General features: G+C 33.6%; 1 protein-coding gene across 2 annotated transcripts; it reads right to left on the reverse strand.

Moving 5' to 3' along the window:
• Positions 1 to 1,317: 1,317 nt before the first annotated feature.
• LOC129002762 (uncharacterized) lies at positions 1,318 to 17,444 on the reverse strand. Of its 2 annotated transcripts, none has more exons than XM_054430802.1 (10): positions 17,423 to 17,444; positions 14,073 to 14,157; positions 12,994 to 13,109; positions 12,206 to 12,576; positions 10,973 to 11,133; positions 9,666 to 9,908; positions 8,512 to 8,616; positions 7,955 to 8,063; positions 5,787 to 5,892; positions 1,318 to 1,507 (listed from the first exon to the last, which is right to left on the reverse strand). In XM_054430802.1, the coding sequence occupies exons 1-10, from the start codon at positions 17,427 to 17,429 to the stop codon at positions 1,461 to 1,463; spliced, it is 1,350 nt and encodes a 449-aa protein (XP_054286777.1). In that variant the 5' UTR covers positions 17,430 to 17,444; the 3' UTR covers positions 1,318 to 1,460. The 2 variants fall into 2 exon arrangements, with proteins under 2 accessions (XP_054286777.1, XP_054286776.1); XM_054430801.1 differs by lacking the exon at positions 17,423 to 17,444 and adding an exon at positions 17,091 to 17,398.
• Positions 17,445 to 25,481: the final 8,037 nt, after the last annotated feature.

Below are 25,481 nucleotides of genomic sequence, written 5' to 3' on the forward strand. Positions count from 1 at the left end.
CTTGTTTATGAATGTATTTGGGGGATTTTCTATATGTATATTGCATTTATGCCTGACTTGTATTATTACAACCCAAAAAGTATTCATTTATAAAAAAATCAACCATCAAATCTTTGATAATCCTTAACTTAATGGAACTTAAACTTAATAATGGTTAAGAATGTTTACACAACATATAAAAAACTTACTTATATCATTTAGCGACCTAATTCTGAGAATCATGAGTTCACAGATACCGTAATCTGAGCAGCAATTAATTTTAACACAACATCCAAAGGGTAAAAGACCGGTAATCATAAAATAAAATGCTATCATTAGTGGTTTAAAAAATGCAGGAAAAACTTATTTTTGAAAAAATCTAACTTTTTTTCAAACCGTTAGGGTTATACTTATAACTTATTCATTAGATGACAACACTATCTAAAGACTAAATAATACCTGTGGCACGGCAAACCTGCAGAATAGGTGAACTTCGACTTTTCTGATTGGATTTTCACAAACATATCTTCTTTAACATTATTTTCCCTGGTTAAATAGCAATAGGTTAAATGAGTACTTAGGTTTGTTGCTACAAAGGAGGTAATTAAATGTGTTTTAGTAAAATTTTAATAGCGTAGCGTTCAAATAAATAAATGTGCAGATTTAATGAAAATACATTTATAAACAAGTAACCAACAAAAGTTTACTTATTTTTGAAGCAAAAAACATATACGTTTTTAATTTACAGTTTTTTTTAGACTTTTCTCTGCAGTCTGCAACCATTAAGCAAACAACAACACATCAACATACTTATAATTTTTTTTTTTAAGCTCTACAAAATGGCCCATGAAGATAATGAAAAATTGTATACTTTGGGGGCAAAAATGGGAAAAACACCCCATGAAACCCCTTCCCATAGTCCAATCATTCTAGTTCAGGATCTCGTTCAAATAAATGTTTGTACCATCAAAATCAGATCATTTTTACTCGTGATATCTCTCTAATAGACACACACACATATCTAATATATAAAATTCTCGTATATATATATATATATTATAAAATTTTTGTACAATATCACATATCCTATAAATTTATGTTTACAGATAAATTTGGACAGATGGTGTTTTTGGCCACTGATGACATCCAAATAAAAAAGTTTATCAGTCCTGGGTCTAGGTCTTACTATGGGAATGAGACCTACAGTAATAACTTATTCCATATGGGAAATTCGCTAAAAAATAATAAAATTTAAGACAAAAAAAATACATCAAAGGAATAAATATAGAAGGGTAAAAGCAATCACAATCAAGTTAGTGACACTTTTATTTAAAAAAATAAGACAACATAAAAACATTAAAATTATGAGTCGTAAAATCACATAATCCAAATATCACAATATTTTTTTCATAAAATTGATATTTAGTTCAACTAACCAGATTCTGACTAACTAAATATTATTTATAATTGAGATAATTTCATCACAAGTTTTCTTCTGGAGTCAATGGCAAAACAGGGTCCCAGAAACCTACAAAAAGTGTCATTAAATTTAAATTATACCGTTGACTATATACAGACTATATTCGGTGTATAGTCATTGTGATTATACAGTATTGCAGCTTGTTACATTAATTAAAGAATGAGAATATTCAAAAAACCTTAATTTAAGGGTGTGCAAGTAGTGAATGGATAATTCAAGTCGAGTTTAGAGAAAAACTCGCGGGCTTCCAGTTTTTTAAGTTGAGTATTTTCATAGTGAAGTGACATACATTATTGCTTCAAAATATCAAATTAAATCTTCCCAAAACGATTAAATGGTTTCTTTATGTCATGTACTAAACAATGTACAATTAAGCTCATAAAGTTAACGTTGGTTTAAGTTAAAAAAACTAATACTTAATACTTACACCATATACAATGCAATTCAATAAAATTGTCATATGTTCTAAAACCTCTATAGCAATAGCATAGCATGAATTAAATTCAATTGAATAATTTATTGTTAAATTATTAATCTTTGACGGGTAAGCTACATTCATTAAACTCTAACACAGCATTTTATATTAGTTATTTAAGACATACCTACACTGATTATAGTATTATGTTTATAAACAGTGATCCCTCGTACCCCACCCTGTTTGTCATATTCACTGAAATATCATATATTGCAATATTGTAGTACGGATGGACAAAGAAAGGCAATATTTGTTTTTCATAACTTACTTTGCGTTGATTTAAAAAGGAATTCTGTTAGCTAGGTTTAGTGTTTAACTAAACAAAATGACTGCATGTTGTTTTTGAGTTATTTCCAAAAGTCAAACAGTCCTCGTCAACTTTCTGTGTTATTGTTCACTTAACTGTAGTATAAATTATGTTGTTATTTCATCAAACAAAGGCAACGCCAAATATATCGCGCAAACAAAAAACTTAACCTTAAAAATATGCTTTTATAATTTAGTTCTCAGATCTCGGAAGCCATCTTTGTCGTAAATTCGGAACAAAATACACTCTTGCGGCAGGCTATCCAAACTAAGCTATTGATACTTCTATTCTCAAATTTAACTTTTTTTTCAGTATGTATTTCAGTTCGCTGTAGGAGTTAAAAAAAAAAATGCTTCCACCAAACTCATTATAAAGCTTTACTCCGAGTTTTCTAGAATAGCTCGAGCCAAGCAAAGTACTGAAATACTCGCTCAAAAATACTCTACCACTCGCACACCCCTACTTAATTTTTATTGCAGATTACATTTTATTAGAGTTGCACAGGTTAAATGGTTGGCCCTGCTGAGTGTGACCTAAAAGTTATGGTGATTGAGCACTAGGTAGACTAATCAAAAATAAAAATACCCCAGTTCTCTTACTGCAGAAGAGATGTGTAGAGGTTATTCAATTGTTAATGAGTTGAGTACCTAATACAAATCTGCTTATTAATTACATAATTGCAAATTTCATTGACAAGTTTTTACAGTAACAGAAGTATTTGAAATATTTACATTATCACAGGAAACTACCTACTGGGTGTCCACCAGGCCAACCAGAAAAAAATCATGAGTAATTCCAGGTCGTTCAGGTTGTAATTTTCATAATAAACTTTCCAACATGTTATTGCGCCAACTCCCACAATGTTGTTTTAGCGCTAACAAAGTTCGCTATTTTAGTTATTGGGAAAAGCATTTTCAGTTAAAAAAACAAAAGTTATGATTAGGCTACTGTAATACTGCCTGACACAAGTATGCAATTTTTATATATTACTGATTAAATAATCAGAAAATTAAAAACTAATCCTTAAACCTGCAATTATCAATAACTTCTTAAAAATAGTAATATTTTTTAATACCAAAATTTCAATACCAATGTTTCAATAGCCTACTAAAATTTCAATACCAATGTTTCAATACCAATCTCCGTACCGAAACCTGAAAAATAGATTCTTAATACTGATAATTTTTATTTTACCAAATTTTCTGTAAGGGTTACTTCTTTAACCCCTGTCTTTATGTAGTTTCATATAATGTGTAATACTAATTTTGGAGTTATAGGTTGTTTTTCAAGTGGCCTACAGAAATAATTGATTCATAAATTTAAAAATTTCACATAGCCAATTTAAGTTTTAAACCCTTCTAAACGCATTAAATAAATACCTTGTTAAAGGTAAAAGAACATTAACAAAAAAATATATATAACTTAAAAATAAAACTTTCTAGAAGTGTACCATTTCTAACACATCTTAATCTTAATCTTTTTTTAGCTTTGGGCGAGTCTGATACCTCCTGTTAATAGGCTCAAAATTCTATTAAGATTTTCTATAGTTTAAAACTTTATTATAGTCATCTTGTTTGTTTAAGAAAGATAAAAATAAACAAATAAACATTTTTGATCTTAAAAAAACCAAAAAATTATACAGTAATTAATTGGGTCGCATACAACACCAATTAATTGAAGTGTGCCATTTTGAAATTTTTCGGTCAAGCCAAACTCGAGATAATATTGTGATTAGATTAGACCACTGTTGTAAAGACACCATCATAGTTTTCCTCGATAACGGCAAAATAACCACTGTCTTCCGTGGTCGTGACAAAATCCTGATATTGTTCAGAGTAACGGAAACATTATAATCATCTCCCGCAAACACAGAAAAGTTATTAACTTCAGCGATCGTAGCTTAATTCTAATAATATTCCTCAGTCATCATCGTTAAGCAATAGTTTTTGGACATCATCATCACAGAAACGTCATCATGATCGTCTCCTACGGTCACGGAAACGTCATCGTCGTCTTCTGCTGTCAGGGAAACGTCATCATCGTCTACCGCAGTCACGGAAACATTTAATCTTTTGCGCGATCGCAGCAAATTGAAAATTCCAGGTAAAATACAAAATTCACACATAATTCCTGGTTTTTTCCCGGTTAAAAAAAATCATGCACAATTCCCGGGTGGTGGACACCTTGTACCTAACACGTATGACGGCTGTAATAGCAAGACATTATGTAACTCAAACATCAATATCTTCAAGTTTCATCACTAGCCACTAACTGAACTTTGTGACCTTGAAAAAAAACCTCTTTAATCAATGAAGATATTTTTCTTTGAATGTTTTTGATCTAAAATTATACTTGACTAAACAAGAATTGAAAGTATTTTAAGAAAAATTAGAAGCAATGATATTGACCTTCTGTATTCTGATCTTAATCTCTTTTTTAGCTTTGGGCAAGTCTGATAGCTCCTGTTAATAGGCTCAAAAATCTGTTCAGGTTTTCTATAGTTTAAAACTTATTTATAGACTTAGTTATCTTGTTTGTTTAAAATAGATAAAAATAAACAAATAAACATTTTTGATCATTTTGATCTTAAAAAACCTAAAAATTATACAGTAATTAATTGGGTTCCATACAACACAAATTAATTTATAAAATGAAAATGTTAACAAATATTTCAATAATAAACAGGTAAGCTACAAATGTTTTAAATATACTCCATAAAGATGACTTTGAAGACAATAATAAGATAAAAAACAACCAAATTGGTATAAAGTGATAACATAATGTAGGCGATTAAAGATACATTTTTTAAAGGTATTAAATATTACTGTATTTTGATTGAATTTGGCAAATTTACTAATTTCATACTAATGACATGTTTAATGAATTAGCCCATTTAAGTAAATATCCAATAAGGCTAAGAGAAATTAACTTGGTTTGCAGGTTTGCTGCGGCAGGGGTATTTAGTATGTATTTGTGTTCAGTTCCCAATGCGATCTCCCTTTCTTTGAATCAATATTAATAAAATTACAGTTTTGTCTGTACATTGGGTAGAATCATGAAGTTTTTTGTTATTTTTACATTTCTTGGCCTCAAAATTTAATGAATAATTAGATTTGCTGCTACGGGGAAGGGAAGAAGTGTTTTTTGATCAAATGTTAATAGTACAGGATGTCAATAGCACTCATCCTATACATTAAAAAAAATAAAGCTGACATTTTTTCTAACACCAACATATATGGTAACAACTTATACCCCTGTATTGGAAAATCGCTAAAAGAAAGAGAAAACAGCACAGAATTGGAGTGTGTCGTCTCAAAAAATCCCAATTTTCACACCCTAACATCATTGATTAGGGGAATTCTTTGTGGTTAAAATTATTCGAAAAAGCATAGCCACCCACTTTTTACAAGCTGCTGACTTTTAAGACGACATTATGAAAAACAACTGAGATTCTAGATTCCTATGGCACAGGTTGTTTGATATGGCCGTCTTAATTGTCACCCATTTTTATCCTGTGTTGCTGCAGCAAAGCCTGGTTACAATACCTGGAGGTGTGTTTGCTCTCAGCTGATATTTGTCCCTGTGTCTGGAACATTTGTCAAGTCTTGCTCTTACATCTACAGACTGGTCCAAGCCTGCTGCTTCGTAGTACTGCAACATCCATATACTGTATGTTAACACTGAGGTCAATGAGGAATTACTTTATATTAGAATGTATACCATTTACCATAAAAAAATTGAAAAATAACATTCAGAAGTAAAACCAAACACTGACACAGTGAGTAGTTAGTTCTTTCCTAACAACCAAAGGTTGGTGGTTCAATTTTGAGAAAAGTCAGAAACTTCTTGATAGTTTGCCACTGTACCCAGCAGTCTTTGATCATCGGGCTTTTAAAAATGGCCATAGCTAGAGAAATAGCTGGTGTTAGTCAGTAACAAAGCTGCACGAGGCATCTCACTCCATTCTACAGTCCTATCTGGGTTAAACTATGTTCATCTCAATCGGTAATATGTATGATCGGATAAGGAAAAGTATAAAATTGTAATTTATTATCACACATCCAACATTTTAATGTAGAGTAGACAGCATGAAAATAATCAGCTTTCAGCATTTTAGTCTGACTACTTTTGTAGTCAGTTAGAACATAATGAGAAAAGGATGATTAGGGTTAACGTCAGTGTTTAAGAAATATTTAACATACTTTAAAAACCTTGTAACACAACTATCACTTCACACAAACGCACCAACTGTCTTTAAATTGCTGATTATATTTCAGCTAATTGTACATACACTTTATCAGAAGCAAAGAACTGTATTTTGATTGAAACAGCTGATATGAAATCATATACTGTATGTGTCTTGAGATATTTCCATCATCGATCCATCAATTATCTCTTTACAATATGTTGTGGCTGCCTCTACATAGCCTTTGTTAATAAACATTTTGCCTTATTTGATTGTTTTAGCATTTTAAAATATTGAATAAATAAATAAGACAGTGAGTGGTATGTTCTCATTGTTGATGAAAAAGTAAGTGTTATTTTAGACACAATAGTATAGTATATAGACACACCTTGTTATTATAACTTAAACGGAGGGCCAATGGGCTGGATTAAGGGAAAAGCCCAGGGCATCGAGAACCATTTAAACTAGCGAATCAAGGTTATCATTTGTGAATTTTAGACAGCCGAGGTTCCTGAAAAAATGGTCAGCAACAGCAAATAGAAATAATAATAATTCATCATTTCAGTATCTGAGCGATGGAACTTTTTATGAGCGAGTGGCCAGTATGCATGAACCGTAGACTGCCTAACGGGACCAGTCCTAGGTTGGATAACTCAAAAGGTTAGTTAAAACCACCAATACCTAAAAACTAAAAAAAAATGGAGTGCTATTATTCTGAAGTTGTGCGTGTATTTTTTACAAAACAAACTACTCTTAAATTAAATTTTTTTCTTGAGTATTGACGATAGAAAACTCACAAATAAACCCAAACAGGGTAAAGTCAAATACTTTCAGAGTAATAAATTATAGTCTTAGGCAAGAGTCAATAAAAATTCTTATTTTAATACCTTTAGTAATATTAATCGATGCTTTTCAAATACATCGTAATACAGTACAGAACTTATTGTTCTAGTACAAGCAACCATTTCGTTACGAGACAGGATGTTTATTTATAGCCTGTAACATCCTGAAGAGTTTAGCGTATTGTTCCCATTGCCAAGCATGGGAGCAGAAATGCCAAGATTCCTAGAATGTACAGAAGTTGAACCGAACTGCTCGTCGGTTAAAACAAACTGTAATATTTCACAAGCGAGAGCGGATAATCCAATTATTGGTAAATGCGAGGTCGGTTAATAGGAGGTCTACTGTACATGAGTTCTGTCTTTTGTCCCCTGATTTGTCGCTACTTGAAAGTACTGTATAGTGCAGTATGGCATTGCGCGTAAACAATTTATTTACCATACAATAATTGGATGTTAGGTACAGTGCTTAATGTAGGCCTACTGTACATAATTTCACATTAAAGTAAAGTAGAGTACAATAATCTCATTGATCTGCAGGCTACTTTAATTATGAAATCAACATATACACTATTTATAAGGTTTAGTTTCTTAAAGGTATAGGATTGAGCCGGATTACTGGAAAGTTCAGATTAGCGAGGGCCGGATTATCGAGGTTCTACTGCACTTAGTGATTTTGTTTACATACCTTGGCACATTCATCACAGTCTTGGCCAGGTAGTCTCATTCTCTCAGTCTTCTTGCGAACCGTCTCTCTTCTATATTTGTACTTGGGACTCTTCTGCATATCCGGCAGCCTGTAACAATAAAAGCTGATTGTGTATCTCTTCAGCACATAGCCTTATGAGCTGTGGTTGTTATGTTTTGATAAGTTTGCTATAATTATATCCCTAGATTTTCCACCATCCTGATTCCCAAAGTGAGTCCTCTCAGTCAGAGCTGGATTGTTGACATTGTTGCACTTTTATTTTGTACAGCGATTTTGGTGACTTTAGATTTGTTTTGAATAAGACAAACTTGGAAAGATAACTTGCACTGTGTTCTCTTGATACTAAAATTAAAAAAAAAATTATTTACCAAACACTGAAGGAAATATTCCTTAGGGTGATAATAAGGGACTCTATTGTGAGCCTGAAACTGGAAGATGGACATAAAGACATAATAAATAAGTACAATTTCATTTTTTCTAAGTACATTAAGAAATCGTTGTTAAAACCTGAAGCAATTAAGACAGACAGACAGTACCTGTCAAAACTTGTGTTTCCAGGGGCAGGCAGGCAGGTGCTGGTTATCATGGGGTTAAACACTGTCATGTCCGGGTCTTCCAGTGTCTCTGCTGCTGATGTCTTTCTGATACAACAAAAATAAGAACTACAATACTGGAATGATACATGATGCTTGATACATTTGTGATAAGTTATAGAATTAATGCTATGGGTTGCGTATTTATGAATTTATTAGTCAGCTGCCAAAAGTAAATGAAATAAACGGTATCAGCAATCTGACACATACTTTCTCCCATTAGCTTGTCAACAACCTTTATCATGGGTAAGCGGTGGGAGTAACAATAATATTTTATAGGGAAAATCACAAAAGTTGCAATGACTTTTGAACCATAATTTTTACAGCAACAAGGGGTTGCACTATTTTGTTTGGAATTATAAGGACCATAACATACTAACTATAATCATAACCGGCTCTTTTTGAAAATCCGATATTTCGTTATTTAATGGGTTTTAACACTATTTACTTGAGTTGCGCACACTACTTTACCTACGACAGAGTTTTAATTAGGCCACTAAAAATCACTAGGCCTACTCATAACTTCTAAGAGAGGTTATGTTTTGTTTATAACCTCTTATTTCCACTGAAAGTGTTGCAACAAAACATTGTACCAGACACTAATTGCATCACTCAACAATTAGATTGGCCTGCACAGCTGATAAGTTGAAGTTCAAATCATTCATTACAATTTTACTTCTTCTCTCTCAATCCTTGAACCTCATTAGTCCATTACCCGTGTTGTTATGAAAACTATGCTGTTATGAAAGTAAACAATGTTATGTTATGAGAAACTTTTCAATTCTAAGAAGTGAATTCAGATTCTTTATTCGTCACAATACATTTTCACTAAATTTCATTTTCAAAAAAATCACTGTGCATTCCATAGTTTAAGACTCTGGTCAGTAAGAAATCTATATAGCTCTGGTATTAGCCAAATATCTTTTCTAATTAGTTTAACCTTGTCCAAACAGTGATCCACAATTTTTATCAAATCTCTAAATGTTGAAAAGAAAGGGATGGTTGCTTCTAAAACATAGCAAAACTACAGTTAACGTTACTCATCTTATATCATAAAAGGTGAAGTGTAGTTTTACTTTATACATAGATTTACTTACTTCCCAAACAGTTTCTTAGCATTTTGCTCAGGGCTAGGTAAGATAACGTCTATGTCTTCATCCCGGTTCTTTGCCACTCCTCCTTTGAAACTTCCAGAAAGTGAAATATCATGTTTCTTCTCTGGTCGAGAAAGACTCAAAGTCATTTGCTTAAGTTTTTTGCCACCAGGAGCACTAGTGGACACTGCCTCTACTAATCCTCCAGGCTTCATGGTCCAAGCCAGTCCTGCGTCATTTTGACAACTAGAAATATGAGATTTTTTAAATGTTTGGATTGGTATGTTTAAGGAAATAACATTATAAACTGTATGAAAACAATACTCGGAGTAATCAAAAGAAATATCTTTATAACTACCTGTTCCGGTTCATAGTTCAGAGGTCTATAATTGCAATCAATGTCTAGAATTGTCATAGGTAGTGTCTTTTCCTTTATGCATGTTGAGCACGTATGTATCAGAAATATGAGGATTTCATAAATTTATTTTTAGGTATATGCTTCACAGTTTTTGGCAAGGTACAAAGAGAGTCCCGCTACTCCAAATGCTGCTTGAAAATCCACCTATTCCGAAATAAAGTTTGGAAATCATTCTAATTTTTTTTTATGTTTGTCAAAAGCTAACTTGTATTTGTAAAATCTTACACGGTCACAGATGTCTTTCTGATCATTTGAATGTCTTTCACAATGATTGTTGTCACCCATGATACCGGCAAAACCGCGACATTGCTTGCGATCACAGCAAAACTTTCTTTCGTTCATCTTTGCAAATGCATTTTTTACACAAAAACAAAAGCTCAGCAGGGTCACGCCATACTCATTATAAATCTTCCGAGGTTAGGCCAACAGCAAAACTTAGGAATCACCTGCTATATGGTGGAACAATTTTCGATTACGCATCTTTGAAAACACTTTCTGCAATTGTAAAAGAAAGCTTAGCACGGTGACGGCTAAATTTTAAAAAAATTCTGAGGTAAAAAAAATCTGAACATCCTCTGCAGTCAGGGCAAAATTGAAAATCTCTTTTTGAGGCACAGCAAAATAGAGAACATCTAGTGCGGTCCCAGAGACATTCATCGTCTCCCGCAATAGCTGCAAAACTGTGAACGTCATCCGCAAAATCTTTGACCGATTATTACATTGATCCGCTTATTCCTAATTCCCGCTAATCTGAACAGGGTTCAGGGAAACAGAAAATACCTATAATGACAAGAGCTTTTAATTTCCCTCATTTGAAAATGCCAATGAAGTGGACACAAAAAAGATTTCACAACTATTTTACATACAAACAAAAACTATAAAATATTTTTACCTTAGTATCGAGCCCTTAGCAGCCTCAATATTGTCAGACAACACTGAAGGGCTGGCAACAGTCTGGTTCACTTGCAGCTTCTCTCTTGAAGGAGAAACATTTTGTGAACATAGAATTGGTGAAAGTCGCAACTTCTTGCTAGCTTGTTCTACAACTTCTTCCTGAAATACAACACAATTTTTAAGCTTTGCATGGATATAAAACCAATATACCACAATAGAATCTAAAGTAAAGACAATCAGGCCTAATATGTGATTTCAGAACATAAGAAAGTATCTTAACCCTTCCCGTACAGGCAAAATCGTGATATAGGACAGGAAAAATTATAGGAAAAAATAAAAATTAATTTTCCTTTTTTGTGTTTTGTTATACAAATATACATAAAATAAACACAATAGAACACTTCATACTGTCAAAATAATTTTTTTACTTGTTTTTAAATATGTGGATTTATCCGCTACCCGTCCGCGGATGAGTAGAAAAGCAGTGGATATATCCGCCACCCTTCATTGAAGATATGACCATGAGAACATTAGGCAATAAATAAAGAACAATATGTAAACAATAAATAAATACAACACAGTGTTGAGCACGAAACGTCGAGGGAGGAGCGTAGGAGAGGTGGGTGGTGCGAGGGGAGAGGGTGAGGAGCGGGAGAGGGTAGGCGCGTGAGAGAGTGGGGATTGCAGGAGAGAGCGCAGCCATGGAGAGAGCAGGAAAGTGGCGCCTTGGTACCACAAAACATCTGGTTACTGCTCAAGCACCTGCCAGTCTGTCTGAAGAGAAGGCGGATATATCCCGTCCGGAACATCAAAAACTATAATGGGATATATCCGTCACCTGTCCGAGAAGGGTTAAATAATAAGCCTACTTGCAACTATTTGCCTATCCACACCAATTTAATGGTTCAATATTTACCATAGGTAAACCTCCATTAGCTATCAGCTATCACACAAGAATGAGATTTATTGAAATAAAAACATAGGCAAGACAAAGGACGGATCAGTAGATAGAACTAAAAAAAAAACTCTTCAAATCTTTCTACATGTACACTTAATTGGAAAATACTGAAAATGGTAGTCATATTAGAAAAATATTAGATTTTAAAAATGCTTAGTGTGTTCAAAGCTATAGGTCCAAAAATAGGTAAGTGTATTTTGCATATCAGTAACCAATAATAGCCTACTGTAATATATAATGCTCAATATGAACTGACATAGGTAGTTAACATACATTTTCAAGAGAGATGATATTTTCCTTTAAATTATTCATGTTCCTACTTCTATACTTTGGTGATGTTTTATCCTTGGAGGTTTTCTTTGAGATAACATCCTTTGGGCTTTCTGTAGCTTCGGTTTCTGGGATAATAATTGTACGTTTTTCAGATGGACAAGAGACATTTTCACTGTCTTCAACCAATATGGTTTCATCTACTAGTACTTTAGAGTTGTCCTCATCTCCATTTTCCTCAGTGTCTTCAATAAGAGATACTCCTCTTGTACGATTTGACTCCTGACTTTGGTTAAGTTTAGCACATACTAATTCTGTAAACATCTGATTCATAGGGTTTGTGTTACCATCTTCTATGTTCGCTAACGTTTTAACTGAAACACATACAAAATATTAAAGCTTAATAACATTTTTCTAAGCCAAAGCGAAGTAAACAACAGTAACTGGCGGGTTAGCTGAGTGGTTTAGTGCTTGCATAGCCATGAAAAGGTTGCTGATTCGATCCTGAGCTTTTTGATGATTAGAAACTGGACCCAGCTGTCCCTGATCATTAGATCCATATAAAGATTCATCACTATGAAGATTTGTCATAAACACTTACAAAAACATTTAACAAAAATTTGGTCAGTTGGACTTTTCCTACTTTAATCTTGTTAATGAACCCATTTAAAAAACCTTGGTTGCAAGACAAAACCCAGATCAATAACGGTACAGCAGGTATTTAATTTTGTATTTGAAAATTATGTGATTCAGAGGCTAAAAAATGATTACACCAGTTTAAATTTACTTACCGATAGTTTTAAGCAGCTTGGCTTTTTCTTCTTTCTTCAACTTTTCCTTATCCTGTCTTTCTTTCTTCAGCTCATTTGTTAGAAAAGAACAATTGGTGCACTTTCTGTTTCTAAACCTATTAACAATGAAGGTCATTAATTAGGACATCAGTAGGTGCCAATAAAACAATAACTTATACACATCAGTATTTGTTTAGTTATATCTAGAACAAGTTTCTAGAAACAGGGTCCAAGAAACAATATTTTACTGAGTCCTGTCTACAAATTGAGCCCTGTGACAATCATTGTTTTGAGGCCATATAGAATAGGCTATAGAGATATTTGATGCATAAGTAAGTAGGTAACTCATTTCTCCTCCAAGATTACCAACACTGATATTGCGAACCAAATAAAGATTAACTGCCTTACTACAACATATAAGTCAGGCCTGTTTTTGACCCTGTAGGCGCCCTAGGCCCTAGGCTAATAGTGGTGCCCCTTTAAAAAATATAACAGGGTGTCCACCGTTTGGGAAATCCAGGAATTATGCGTGAATTTTGTATTTCAACTAGGAATTTTCAATTTACTGCTATCCAGCATGACATGACAACAGTGGTGTATCCATGAGTAGGGGAGACAAAATATGTCTACACAAGTCCCCGAGGGATGATCCAAATTTTTCCGCGATCACAGAAGACAATGAAGAAGTCCACACGACCACGGGATCGATAATTACCGGTACGGTACCATTTTTCCGCAACCGCGGGTGACAATTACTATGGCCACATGACTGCAGGAGACAATATAATGATGTCTTCACGGCCGCGAGGGATGACCAGAATTTTACCGCGATCGCGCAAGATGATGATAATGTCCAAACAACCACTGGAAAATATCAGTATTTAGCCTCATTCGCTGTAGACGATGATAATCTCCTCACGACTGTGGGATATGTTCATTGATTGCCAAAATGGAAGGGGAAATAAATAACATAATGCCGCAATTGGGGGAGACAATTAAGTAGGCTACGATGCTTACATGGCCACGAGGGATTATCAGAAGATTACTGCAATCACATGCAAATTTGAACTTCCACCTACCTTTCCAGTGAGATTTTCAATTCTTCACACCTTTTAACAGCTTCGATCTTTTCTTCTTCTAGTTTTATACATTTTTTCTTCAAACCTGTCAAAAGTTAAAATAATAAATTTTAAATTAGGCTAGTAAAATTTGGAGTTAGGCTTAACTTAACTTAAAGCGATAAAACATGTTGTTTTGTTAATGAGGTGTCAAGTCCACAAACTTAAAGGCTATCATTAGATTTTACGACTTATCCTTTGAGTAGGTAGTCTTATCCTAACTTAGCCTAGTTTACAATATATTGAAAATAGGACAAAATTTTGAATGCACAACTCGCAGCAGTATGGGCCTAACTTAAATCAATTATCTAAAGCTGATCAATTTTTCCATATACCCTAAATCAATCATGGTGATATTTACTTGCCTACTATTGGACTGTAATCAATAATTAGGTACGGTACCTAACTTATGGCAATTGATAGGTTAGTCAATCAATTGATATCAGCCTTGGAGGGTAGCTGTCAGGCCCTGGTCACATTGTGCGATTTGAGTAAGGCGTTTGATTGTGTCTCACACCCAGTTTTGCTACAAAAATTGGAATTCTATGGCATTAAAGACTTAGAGCTTAAGTTTTTTGAATCGTATCTTAAAAACAGAACACAGTTGGTAGATGTCAATGGTAAACGCTCAATGGTTGTAGAGATCAACCAAGGAGTCCCGCAGGGTTCAATTCTCGGACCAGTTTTATTTTTAATTTTAATGAATGATGTTAGCCAATATGTAAATTGTTTTTCCTGTGTTTATGCTGATGACACTTCCTTGGTTTCATGTCATAGTAACTCAGATGCTCTAATTCATGATGCTCAGATTAACTTTCAGAAGGTTGTTCACTGGTTCACTGTAAATCCTACTAATATTATAAATGAGAAAGTTTGGATGTATGGATGTATGGATGTATGGATGTATGTTTGTGACAAGTGAACGCGAAAAATACTGGTCGGATTGGGCTGAAATTTGGCATGATGATAGCTCACATTCCCGATTAACATATAGGCATATTCTTATTTCAAAAATCCTTTCGGGCTCCGCCCCAGTGGCTCTGGAGTTTCCCATGTTAACCTTATGAGAAATGAAATTATTGAATCTTAACAGCTGTTTCAATTAAACAAGTTGGTTCTGTTCTGTGATGTTCAATAGCATTAAAGTTACAAAAATTACCAACAGGGTGCAGCACTATTATTTCTTTTACATTTATGACAACAGCTAATTTGCAACCAAAAGGTGAGTGAGCGTAGCGAACGAACTTCAACCTGGAGGCGAGTTAGCGTAGCGAACGAGCTAACCTGAAGGCAAGTGAGCGCAGCGAACGAGCTCCAACCTAAAGGTGAGTGAGCGTAGCGAACGAGCTCCAACCTAAAGGTGAGTGAGCGTAGCGAACGAGCTCCAACCTAAAGGTGAGTGAGCGTAGTGAACAAACTTCAACCAGGACGTGATTGAGCCATGCGAACGAGATAATCTTGAAAATTAAGAAGTTAAACGGGGCAAAGCCCGCGGGTTACAGCTAGTGGTCTATATATTAATGAGGATAAAACAAAAAGAATGTTGGTGTCCTTAAACAATGAAATGTGTAATGTTGATTGTTCTGATAGTGTAAAGCTGCTTGGAGTAATTATAGATAGTAAATTAAAGTGGAAAGACCATATAGATTTTGTGTGTAAAAAATTGTCTAGAGTAATTTGTTTGTTGAGTAATTTAAAGAGATTTGTGTCTGTTACATACCTTAGGATGGCATACTTTGCTTATTTTGAGAGTATTTTGAGATATGGTCTTATCATTTGGGGAAACGGTATAGGCATTAATAGAGTTTTAATTAGGCAGAAAAGAATTATTAGAATATTGGCAAATGAATCAAAGTCAGAACACTGCGGACCTTTGTTTTTACAAACTGGTATTTTAACTGTGATAAATCTGTATATATTCGAAGTCATTAGAAATTTAAGAAAAAATATTGATAATTTTAGATTAAGATGTGATGTTCATGAATATAATACTAGATTTAGGGACAAAATAGATATTACTAGATGTAGGTTAGGTAAGGCACAAAAATATCATGATTATTTGGCTGTGATATTATACAATAAATTACCAACTTGCCTAGTCAATTTAGAGTCTGATAAAATGTTTCTAACTAAATTTTACAAATGGCTACAGGAAAATCCCATGTACTTGGTGGATGAATACTTTGAGCGAGAAATTGTGATAGTTTAGGCTTGTTTTGTTATTTTGTTCTGAAATGTTTATAATTGTTTTGTCTTTAAATTATTTATGATTCATGTTTGTTTAATAGTCCTTAAGCCAATACCACACAGTACCTGACTCGCCATAATTTCTTAATTTCTTATTTTATGTAGCTAACTTATTAGGCCTATTTTTAAAATTGACAAGACCTATTGTATTTTGTATTTACTTAACGGTCAATAAAATGTCTTATTGTCTTACATGATAAAAATGTATGATGGTGAATGTATGATTTGATATGACAAGTTATTCTATAAGCCGTGTTTAAGCGGGGTCAGTAGGCACGCAAGTTACCTGCCTCTTGACTTAAGCCGCGTTTATACGAGGCCAGTAGAGCAGACATGTTACTTGCCTTTAATGTTTCAAGTTGCCTGAGGCAAGTACCTAGCCTGAACGAACACCAACTGGCCTCAAGTAAACACATCCTTAGGGTCTTTCAAGTTGCCTGAGGCAGGTTACCTGCTCAATGGTCATCAACTGGCGTTGTGTACTTAAACGTGGCTATAAACTTAACCTACAATAGCAATGATAACTTACTGGGTTAAACTTAGTTATAGAAATTATTAATATTTATTGATACTGAAAGAAATATGTCCCAGGAGCATTCTCCTGGCCACATATTAGTAGCCTAAAACCACAGTAACTAAAACTAGGCAGCATCTGCATCTCTAGGCTATGTTTGTACCTACAAACTAAAACAAAACAACCTCGTCTGGTAAGTTAGGCCTAGTTTTACTTACTTTCAGTAATCCCTAATAACTGATGAAGAAATGAAATTTGAGAATTAATGTCTGCAACTGTGCTTAGGGACGACTCCATAGTGCGAATTAATTTCTATTATTTCTCCTATCTATTGCTATAAGCTATTCTTTCTAGCACCAAACTTTTGTGTTCTACATTGGAACAGAAGTTAAAGTAAGTTAAGTTACCCTTGTTAATGAAACCACTATAAACGATCAAGAAAAATATACTGTAAATGCATTAAAAATAGCATACTAAACTTCTTAAAGTTAATTCATTAAAATAAATTAGACCTAGACATTCTTAACCTAAAAATTTCAAGAATAATTACATGTCATAGACCATAGACAGACAGACAGACATACTGTACTATAAAGTTAAAGAGACTAGACTAGAGACTAGACTAGACTCTAGAGACTATGAAGGACTAGGACTAGACTAGAGAGAGCTAAAAATAAAACCGAAACGACCGAAACTCCCGCTCTTGCTAGGCTACCTGACTATTATTGTCACTGAGTTTGAGTTAGCTCAGTGATTATTGTCAAGAAGAGTAAGAATAGAGAAAGAGAAAAACATTCCCATTACAATAACTTAGACCATAGAATAAACCTATCCCCATACCCACATAAAATACTACCTATGTTATTTACCCAATTGATTTGTTATAGTGCAAATAAACTTCTAGTCCTAATGTAAAAAAAAAAGAAAAAACAATCAGCCATGAAACGTAAAACAGCTAGCCAGCTTATTTGATGTAAATGAAGACTTTCACCGTTGTACTTGTGTTGGTTAGTCTATGGTTGTACCAAATTCCTTCTAAATCTGATGATTTCAATCGAGCTATTGTGCTAACGGTCATACAGACCCTCTCTTTTGGTCTCTGCCGTATCTCCTCTTTGGGGACATCAAAACAAAATAAACGGTATCAGCATCAGCAACTGAATACATTCTCCCATTAGTTTGTCAATAATCTCAACATTAACGTGTAAAACAATCCCGGACTCGACGTACCCAAAGAGGAGATGCTAGGGTCTTAGAACTAAAAATAACTTTGATATTTTAGGAGGAAAATCAAAAACTTAGCAAAATCTTTGAACCGTAATTTGTACATATACATTGGGATGTATTTTACAGTTTTGATTAAAGTTAAAAGGACTATAACCTGGGGCCATCCACATATTACGTACCGTCGTAACGCTCATAGAGGGGAAGATGTTACGAAGAGGGGGGGAGGGGTTCAAAATCAGTACGGTAACGCACTAAAGAATATTTCCAAAAGTACCAAAACGATCAAATATTTATAAGAAACAGCCTTTATAGTCTGGAACTGATATTCTAATTAAAAAAATCTTAACAACTCCTAGCTCTGATCTTTCACTCATAAGGGAAATAAAAGAATGAATACGGTCATCCAGTGTTGAATATAATATGATGGAAAATAATATACATCTTCATTTTGTACTGTTAAATTATCGTAATGTAAATTTTCTTCAGTGTGGAAAAGGCACCCATATCCTCATCTACATGAGAAGTGTTCACAATACCTAAAATTGCTAATAAAAAAACATTATACTGTTGAAATTAATCTGTTCAGATATTGTGTTAAAATAAACTGATATATACAATTTGTTTTCGATAACGTTATTTAAAAAACAATTTTAAGCTACCTTTTCACCCCAGGAGAAATTTTCCCCTAGATTTTTTACCCCACAACCTTGTTAAAAAATAATAATAACAAGAAGACGTTACAGTGGGAAGGGAGGGGTTTATAAATTATGAAAAACGTGGTACTGGTACTTAATATGTGGACGACCCCATACTAAATTTGGTCAAAATCACGATTAAAATATCAAAAGAATGAACAATATATATACAAAAAACTCAATTTCATCGCAATCGAACCACAGGTGTGGTTTATATGTGCACATCCATACACATGCATCACTTCGAAAACCACTTTTTGGGTTCAGGGGGGGCACAAAGATTACAAAGATATATACATAAATAGATAATATAGTTCACCACACGGGCAAAAAGTGACTTTTTAACCCTTGCTTATTTTCCGACCTCGGCTTCGCCTCGACCGTAAAAAAGAGTCACTTTAGCCCTAGTGATAAAATATTCTATTTTAAACACCTGTTTTTATAAAGTTTTTTTCATCACTCTGTATTAGAAAAATCCCATTTCAATACAGCTGGGATCTTCGAAAATCGTCGATTTCCATACACCAAAAACAAATAGTGATCAGCTGACTTTTCCTGACACAAAACATTACTTTCGCTAAATAAACATTACTTTCGCTACACAATCAATACTTTGCCTGACATCAATAAATTTACAATTGTAGTTTTATTTTAAGTTTGATGGCGTAGTTTTTTGTCATTGTGATGAAAAGTATCGTTCAATGCTCGTCACGAAAGTCCCATTTCGGGGCTCCATATAGTGTTTCTCATGTTCGTCTTCGACTAATAAAAACACCATCTCGCCCCAAAATGGGTCACTTTCGTGACTAGTAGTAAAATATACTATTAATTGGTATCAAAAAGAGCAAAATTTAAATCAACCAATTAGGTGGCTTTATGGTAATTTGACCCCCACGTCCATTCGTTTTCTGGTGATCAAAACAATCTCCTCTATTGTTGGTGGCAGCAAAAAGGCAATTTTCAAATTTGTAACTTTCAAAAAGAGCAAAAATCTTCTTTTGCAAATTGTGCATCCTCGAAACTTTAAAATTAAATTACCCTATTATTCTTTACTTCTTTGTTGGTGTTATTGTTTTCTGAAATAATAATTGAAAAAAAAAACCGGAGATTGACTAAAACTTAAGAGTTGATTTCTTTTATAGAATTATAGTAGATAACAAAAAACCCTGTTTCCAAAAAAGAAAAAACAAAGTGGACGATAAAATATATTTGATCCTAGTAGCCTCAAATACCTTATTGTATGTTTTGGTCAGCCAGCAATATTACTTCCAGTAGTTGACATTGCTACTATAATTAGACTATAATCACGGTTTGGGTCAGAGGACTGACATTAGTGTTATTAAACTTCTATGTTGCTGAAACTGAATTATCTTGGTAATTGTGTGAAAACTTTGGTGCATTCCTCCCTATTTATATACAGGGCTGATTGAATTCTTCATGTTGTACATCGATTCTTCGTTCGTTCCCTTGTAAACGCAATTTCTGTTACAATGTATCTCGTACAGGTTGTATCTTTTTGTGCACGAAAGGTACTCGTACTTCGGAAGTAATGAAACGAAGTATTCCAATAATCTTTGATCTACGAAATAACTAAGGAAATAAGAAACAGAATAAATAAGGGATAAATGAAGGAAATACAAGAGACAAGCTAAATAGTTAGTAGTATGTTTTCTGTGTTAATAGGTATTTGTACATAACCTGGTACTACTGATACACCAGTTACTCTTACAATAGATTTCGTTAACAAGATTGCGCTCAATTATGATTGAAAATCGTTCAGTATGGGGGAAGTAAATTCTCGGTCAAGGATTAGTTGACAAAATGTTCCTGGTGTTGAAACTAACCGACAAAAAACTATAATGCTGCGATCAAGGACAAGATACGTGCGTTAATCCCACAAGAGTCATTTGTATAACAACATATAATTAGATAAACGAGCTGTTGACCCGTCATATACGTACGGGAATTGAGTAGTCAACTAAAACTGAAGTTATATCAATATTTCCATTTCTAATCCGAGCAAAGTTCAGGCGGTTGAACATTTGCTGTAAACAAAAAGCTGCCAAGATGAATTAAAACCTGTAAACATTGTTATTTTCCTACTCTTTCCTCAAAAAGTCCAACAGAAAGAAAAATAATTTGCATAAGCTTTCGTTTGAAGACTCGGGGGCAGAGCCTCGATTTGTATACATCAGTGGTTATAGAACCTTACTTATTTCCTATAATCAATGGCAAAATCACAGAAAGAATATTTTTATATTCAACCAGCTGTTAGTTAAAACAAATTATATTCCATTTAAACAAACTTAAAATTTTAAAGACTGCTCAAAAAATAAATTGCAATGTCTATAATTTTACAATGTATATTTAAATAGTCTGTCATCCTCTTACCCAATAAATGAACGTATCATGAGTATATACAGGGTGTTCATTTGAAAACTTTCCATATCTGTTGTGTGCAAAGGTAAGGCTTTTAACACTTGTTTGTTCTCATTTCCCCCTAATTTGGACATGCCAAATCCAATAAAATTATTTTCAATTTTAAAAAATGCCCCAAAAGGGCCCAATTTGGGGGGTAGGGGTGCTTTTTGAGAAATTTTCAAATGTAAACATGGGTTGTGTGATACGTCAATTTAAAGGTCTAATCACCCCGATCATTTTGGTGCAAAAAAAGTTTAATTATCTTTAACCGTATTTACAGGGTGGGTCAAAATGTTTTAAAAAAGGACTTTGAAGTTAAGTACCGTAATACCCTAACTACTGAACGGAACAGCGCCAAATTTCTTTCCAAGCTTATTCTTGAGCTACTCTTTAAGATAACTTGTAGGAAGGGCATTTGCCAAAGTTATTTTCTAATTTTAAAAAAATCTCAAATTTTAAGAATAAAAGAAAGCTGAAAACTCAAAATTCTTAAATAGCAAGGTATAACAAATTTCATACCACGTGAAAGGTCCTTTTTTAACAAATATTTTACGTATTTAAGTTTTCTTTCTATCTCTTACCGTTTAAAAATTGCAGTAGAAAAACATAATTTTCTATGGTAAAATTGTAACTAGTTTTCTAATAAAACAGACAAAATTCGTCTCTAGACACATTAAATGGTGCAATAACTGAAGGAAACAATTCATAATTATTTTTAGGCAGATAGGCAAACAAGTCATTGCGTTTTACTTTGTGAAAAACAAGTTTTATAGCTGATGAGAAAAACCCAAGCGTGGGCCGCTTTCTGTAGTACCATTGATTAGTCAATGGTAGTACTAATTTCAAAAGTACCATTTCCTGTAGTACCTAATCAAATATGGTGTAAACTTAAAAAAATAGACTTTATTTTACTTATTGGTCATAACAAAAGTGTTCCAGGATAACTGCAAAGTGTTTAACAATAGATATCCAGGTATAACCTTGAGTCATATGGCTGTAAATGATTTAGTTAGGAAGTTTTCTGAAACTGGCTCAGTTACCAATGAGAAAAGAACAGGATGAAGGGTCCAAGATGAATTCTGACACACGTAAAAGTAGTCGATCAATTTGTTATGAATCCTACTACATCGTTGAACAAAGTGCAATGTGTTTTATTAGAAAACTAGTTATAATTTTACAATGGAAAATTATGTTTTTCCACTGCAATTTTTAAACGGTAAGAGATAGAAAGAAAACTTAAATACGTAAAATGTTAGTTAAAAAAGGACCTTTCTTGTGGTATGAAATTTGTTATACATTGCTATTTAAGAATTTTGAGTTTTCAGCTTTCTTTTATTCTTAAAATTTGAGATTTTTTTAAAATTAGAAAATAACTTGGAAAATGCCCTTACTACAAGTTATCTTAAAGAGTAGCTCAAGAATAAGCTTGGAAAGAAATTTGGTGCTGTTCCGTTCAGTAGTTAGGGTAATACGGTACTTAACTTCAAAGTCCTTTTTTAAAACGTTTTGACCCACCCTGTAAATACGGTTAAAGATAATTAAACTTTTTTTGCACCAACATGATCGGGGTGATTAGACCTTTAAATTGATGTATCACACAACCCATGTTTACATTTGAAAATTTCTCAAAAAGCACCCCTACCCCCCAAATTGGGCCCCTTTGGGACATTTTTCAAAATTGAAAATAATTTTATTGGATTTGGCATGTCCAAATTAGGGGGAAATGAGAACAAACAAGTGTTAAAAGCATTACCTTTGCGTACAACAGATATGGAAAGTTTTCAAATGAACACCCTGTATAGCATTACACATAGTATAAATAAGTCTACTCTATGCATGCCATTATTATCCAAATGCTGAATTTGTGTCACACACGGGTTTACAGCTGTTACGTTAAGCAAAGGTTTTACTAAAATCTAGTGTAAAATGTTAGCGTCGGCTGCTAGACTTTTTACAATTTTAAACTTTTTTTCTAAAAAACTGAAACCCTAAACTAAAATTGTGGCTTCGACATTCCCTAGTTCTAAAAATTATCTTTCTTTCAACACAAAAATCATGAAAATCCGTCAAGTGGTTGATTCAGAATCATGAAATAAAAAACCCTGTCACGTTTTAATATTAGATGTCTAGGCGTTGGAAACCGTTAAACTAATGTTCTCGGGAATGCATATAGAAATATTTATCCAACTTAGACAGGCCAGTTCAGAAAAGCCGGTGTAATGCTGGTATTGTTGAAACCACGAATGCTTGATCGGACACATAGCCCAGTCAATGAATGCAATAAAACACCCTTTTTCGCAACTAAATGGTGGAAAGCTGGATTTGTTATATGTGATAGAACCACATGAGAGGTGTATTTTCCCAAAAGTCCCCACTTCTACCCCTTGAGCTTTCCCCCCCACCCCCCTCCAAACCTAGAAATTGCAGTGTTTTACTTAATTGGTCATAATTCGAATGCTATGTAAGCTATCGAGCTGCAATTTGTTTTGTTTTATTCCTTATTAGTTTTCCTACAACTTTTGTATTTGTAACATTTTTCTAAAACCAATACTTAGGGAGATATAAAATTTAAACTTCGTTTAAAGCTTAGTTTCAGAGTGCAAAATTTTGTTTTTCTCAATGTATACTATTAAATAGAAATAATACGCAAATATGGTTCGAACAAAAGTTTTAGTACGTTTTTCAAGGTTTACAAATATATTATTGGTTAGTCATCTAGGTGACCGGGTGAAGTGCTGGGTGTCGGCAAAGTGAGCGCGTGCGCGCTAGTTGAACACCTCTGCGCTGCGTCGTCGCATCTAGCCCAGCCAATAAACACACAAACTGCCTTTTTTCGTAGCTAAATAGTGGAAAGCTGAGTTTGTTATATGTGATGTAACCACTTAAGACGTGTATTTTCAAAAAGCTCCCGATTCTCCCCCCCCCCAACCCCCTCCAACCCCCTACAAACCTGGAAATTACAGTCATTTACTTTACTGCATATCATTCAAATTCTACGCATGCCATCGTAGTGAAATTTGGTTTGTATTATTTATAATTAGTTTATCTACAACTTTTGCACTAAAGATTTTCTTATAAAACTATATCCAAAGAGTTATAACATTTTTATTTATTTTTTGTAATGTTTATGTTTTAGAGGTACACAATTTTGTTTTACCCTCTATCAATTTGTTTCAAAAAAATTTTCTCAAAATGTTTCAAACAAAAATTTTAGTATGCTTCTTAAGATTTATAAATATATATTTGGTTAGTCGGCCGAACTAACTGATGTAGTGTGGGGCCTCGGCAAATAGAGCGCGTGCAGGCTCGCCCGTCGATGCGTCGCGTCGTAGGCACTGACATCGCTAAGTTCTCAAAGGTTGTATATACAAATGCTAAGGCCTTGTACTTTGTACTTTACTACCAAAACAATCTGTATCCAAGCTTAACCGTTAACTCCAAAAACAATTATTATTTAGATGGAACCCAATCATTTACTTGTTTATAACCAGTTTTGGTTCAGGTAAATTAATCTCTACCTACTTACTTGTTATACTTGCAATACTTGTAATAGGTACTTGATTTTTTCATCTTTGACCAACGGAAGTTTGATAGATTGAGGTATAGAACACTAGGCCTAGTAAACACATTAAAAACCACTACAAACATACTCTTTGCTCTTCCTTACGTTACAATGTGATTTCCATTATCTACCAGCAATGGGACTCGCTTTGTTCCGCAAGGTTTTTACTAACTGCGCCTCGCAGTCAGTGAAGATCTAAACAGAAAACTGCAAAAAATACTAAGATGAAACCTAATCATTTGTACATTTCTTAGATCTATTGTTACTTTTAACTCGTTTCTCATTTGAAATAATAATTTATTTAACTATTTCTGTTAATGGCTACACCTATTGACAATAATATACATATCCATGTATATTAAAGAAATATTACATTACATGAAGCTGGGTAAGAAACATACTGAACCCAATGATGAGATGACCCAATTCGCTTATGGGTCTCAGGATGATTGGAGTGTCGAATCGAAATCCACCACCACTTACCATCTTTTATGTATATTTACAGTATGGTGAGTAACATTATAAGTGTAAATTTCTGTTTTGAGTGTTAGATTATTAGACAAAGTTTCTTTTATTTACTTTCCAATTAATTAATGTAATAAGGCATATATCCAAAAGTTATAAATAAGTAAGTAAAAAACTATATTTGTGTCCCCATACATGCAGACAAGGCTATTTACGGAATACATACAGGCAGATTATTC

The sequence above is a fragment of the Macrosteles quadrilineatus genome, unplaced genomic scaffold (assembly GCF_028750875.1).
Source record: "Macrosteles quadrilineatus isolate MER2022 unplaced genomic scaffold, UCM_ALF_1.0 Scaffold_9__3_contigs__length_116548681, whole genome shotgun sequence".
In the NCBI taxonomy this organism is placed as follows: Eukaryota; Metazoa; Arthropoda; class Insecta; order Hemiptera; family Cicadellidae; genus Macrosteles; species Macrosteles quadrilineatus.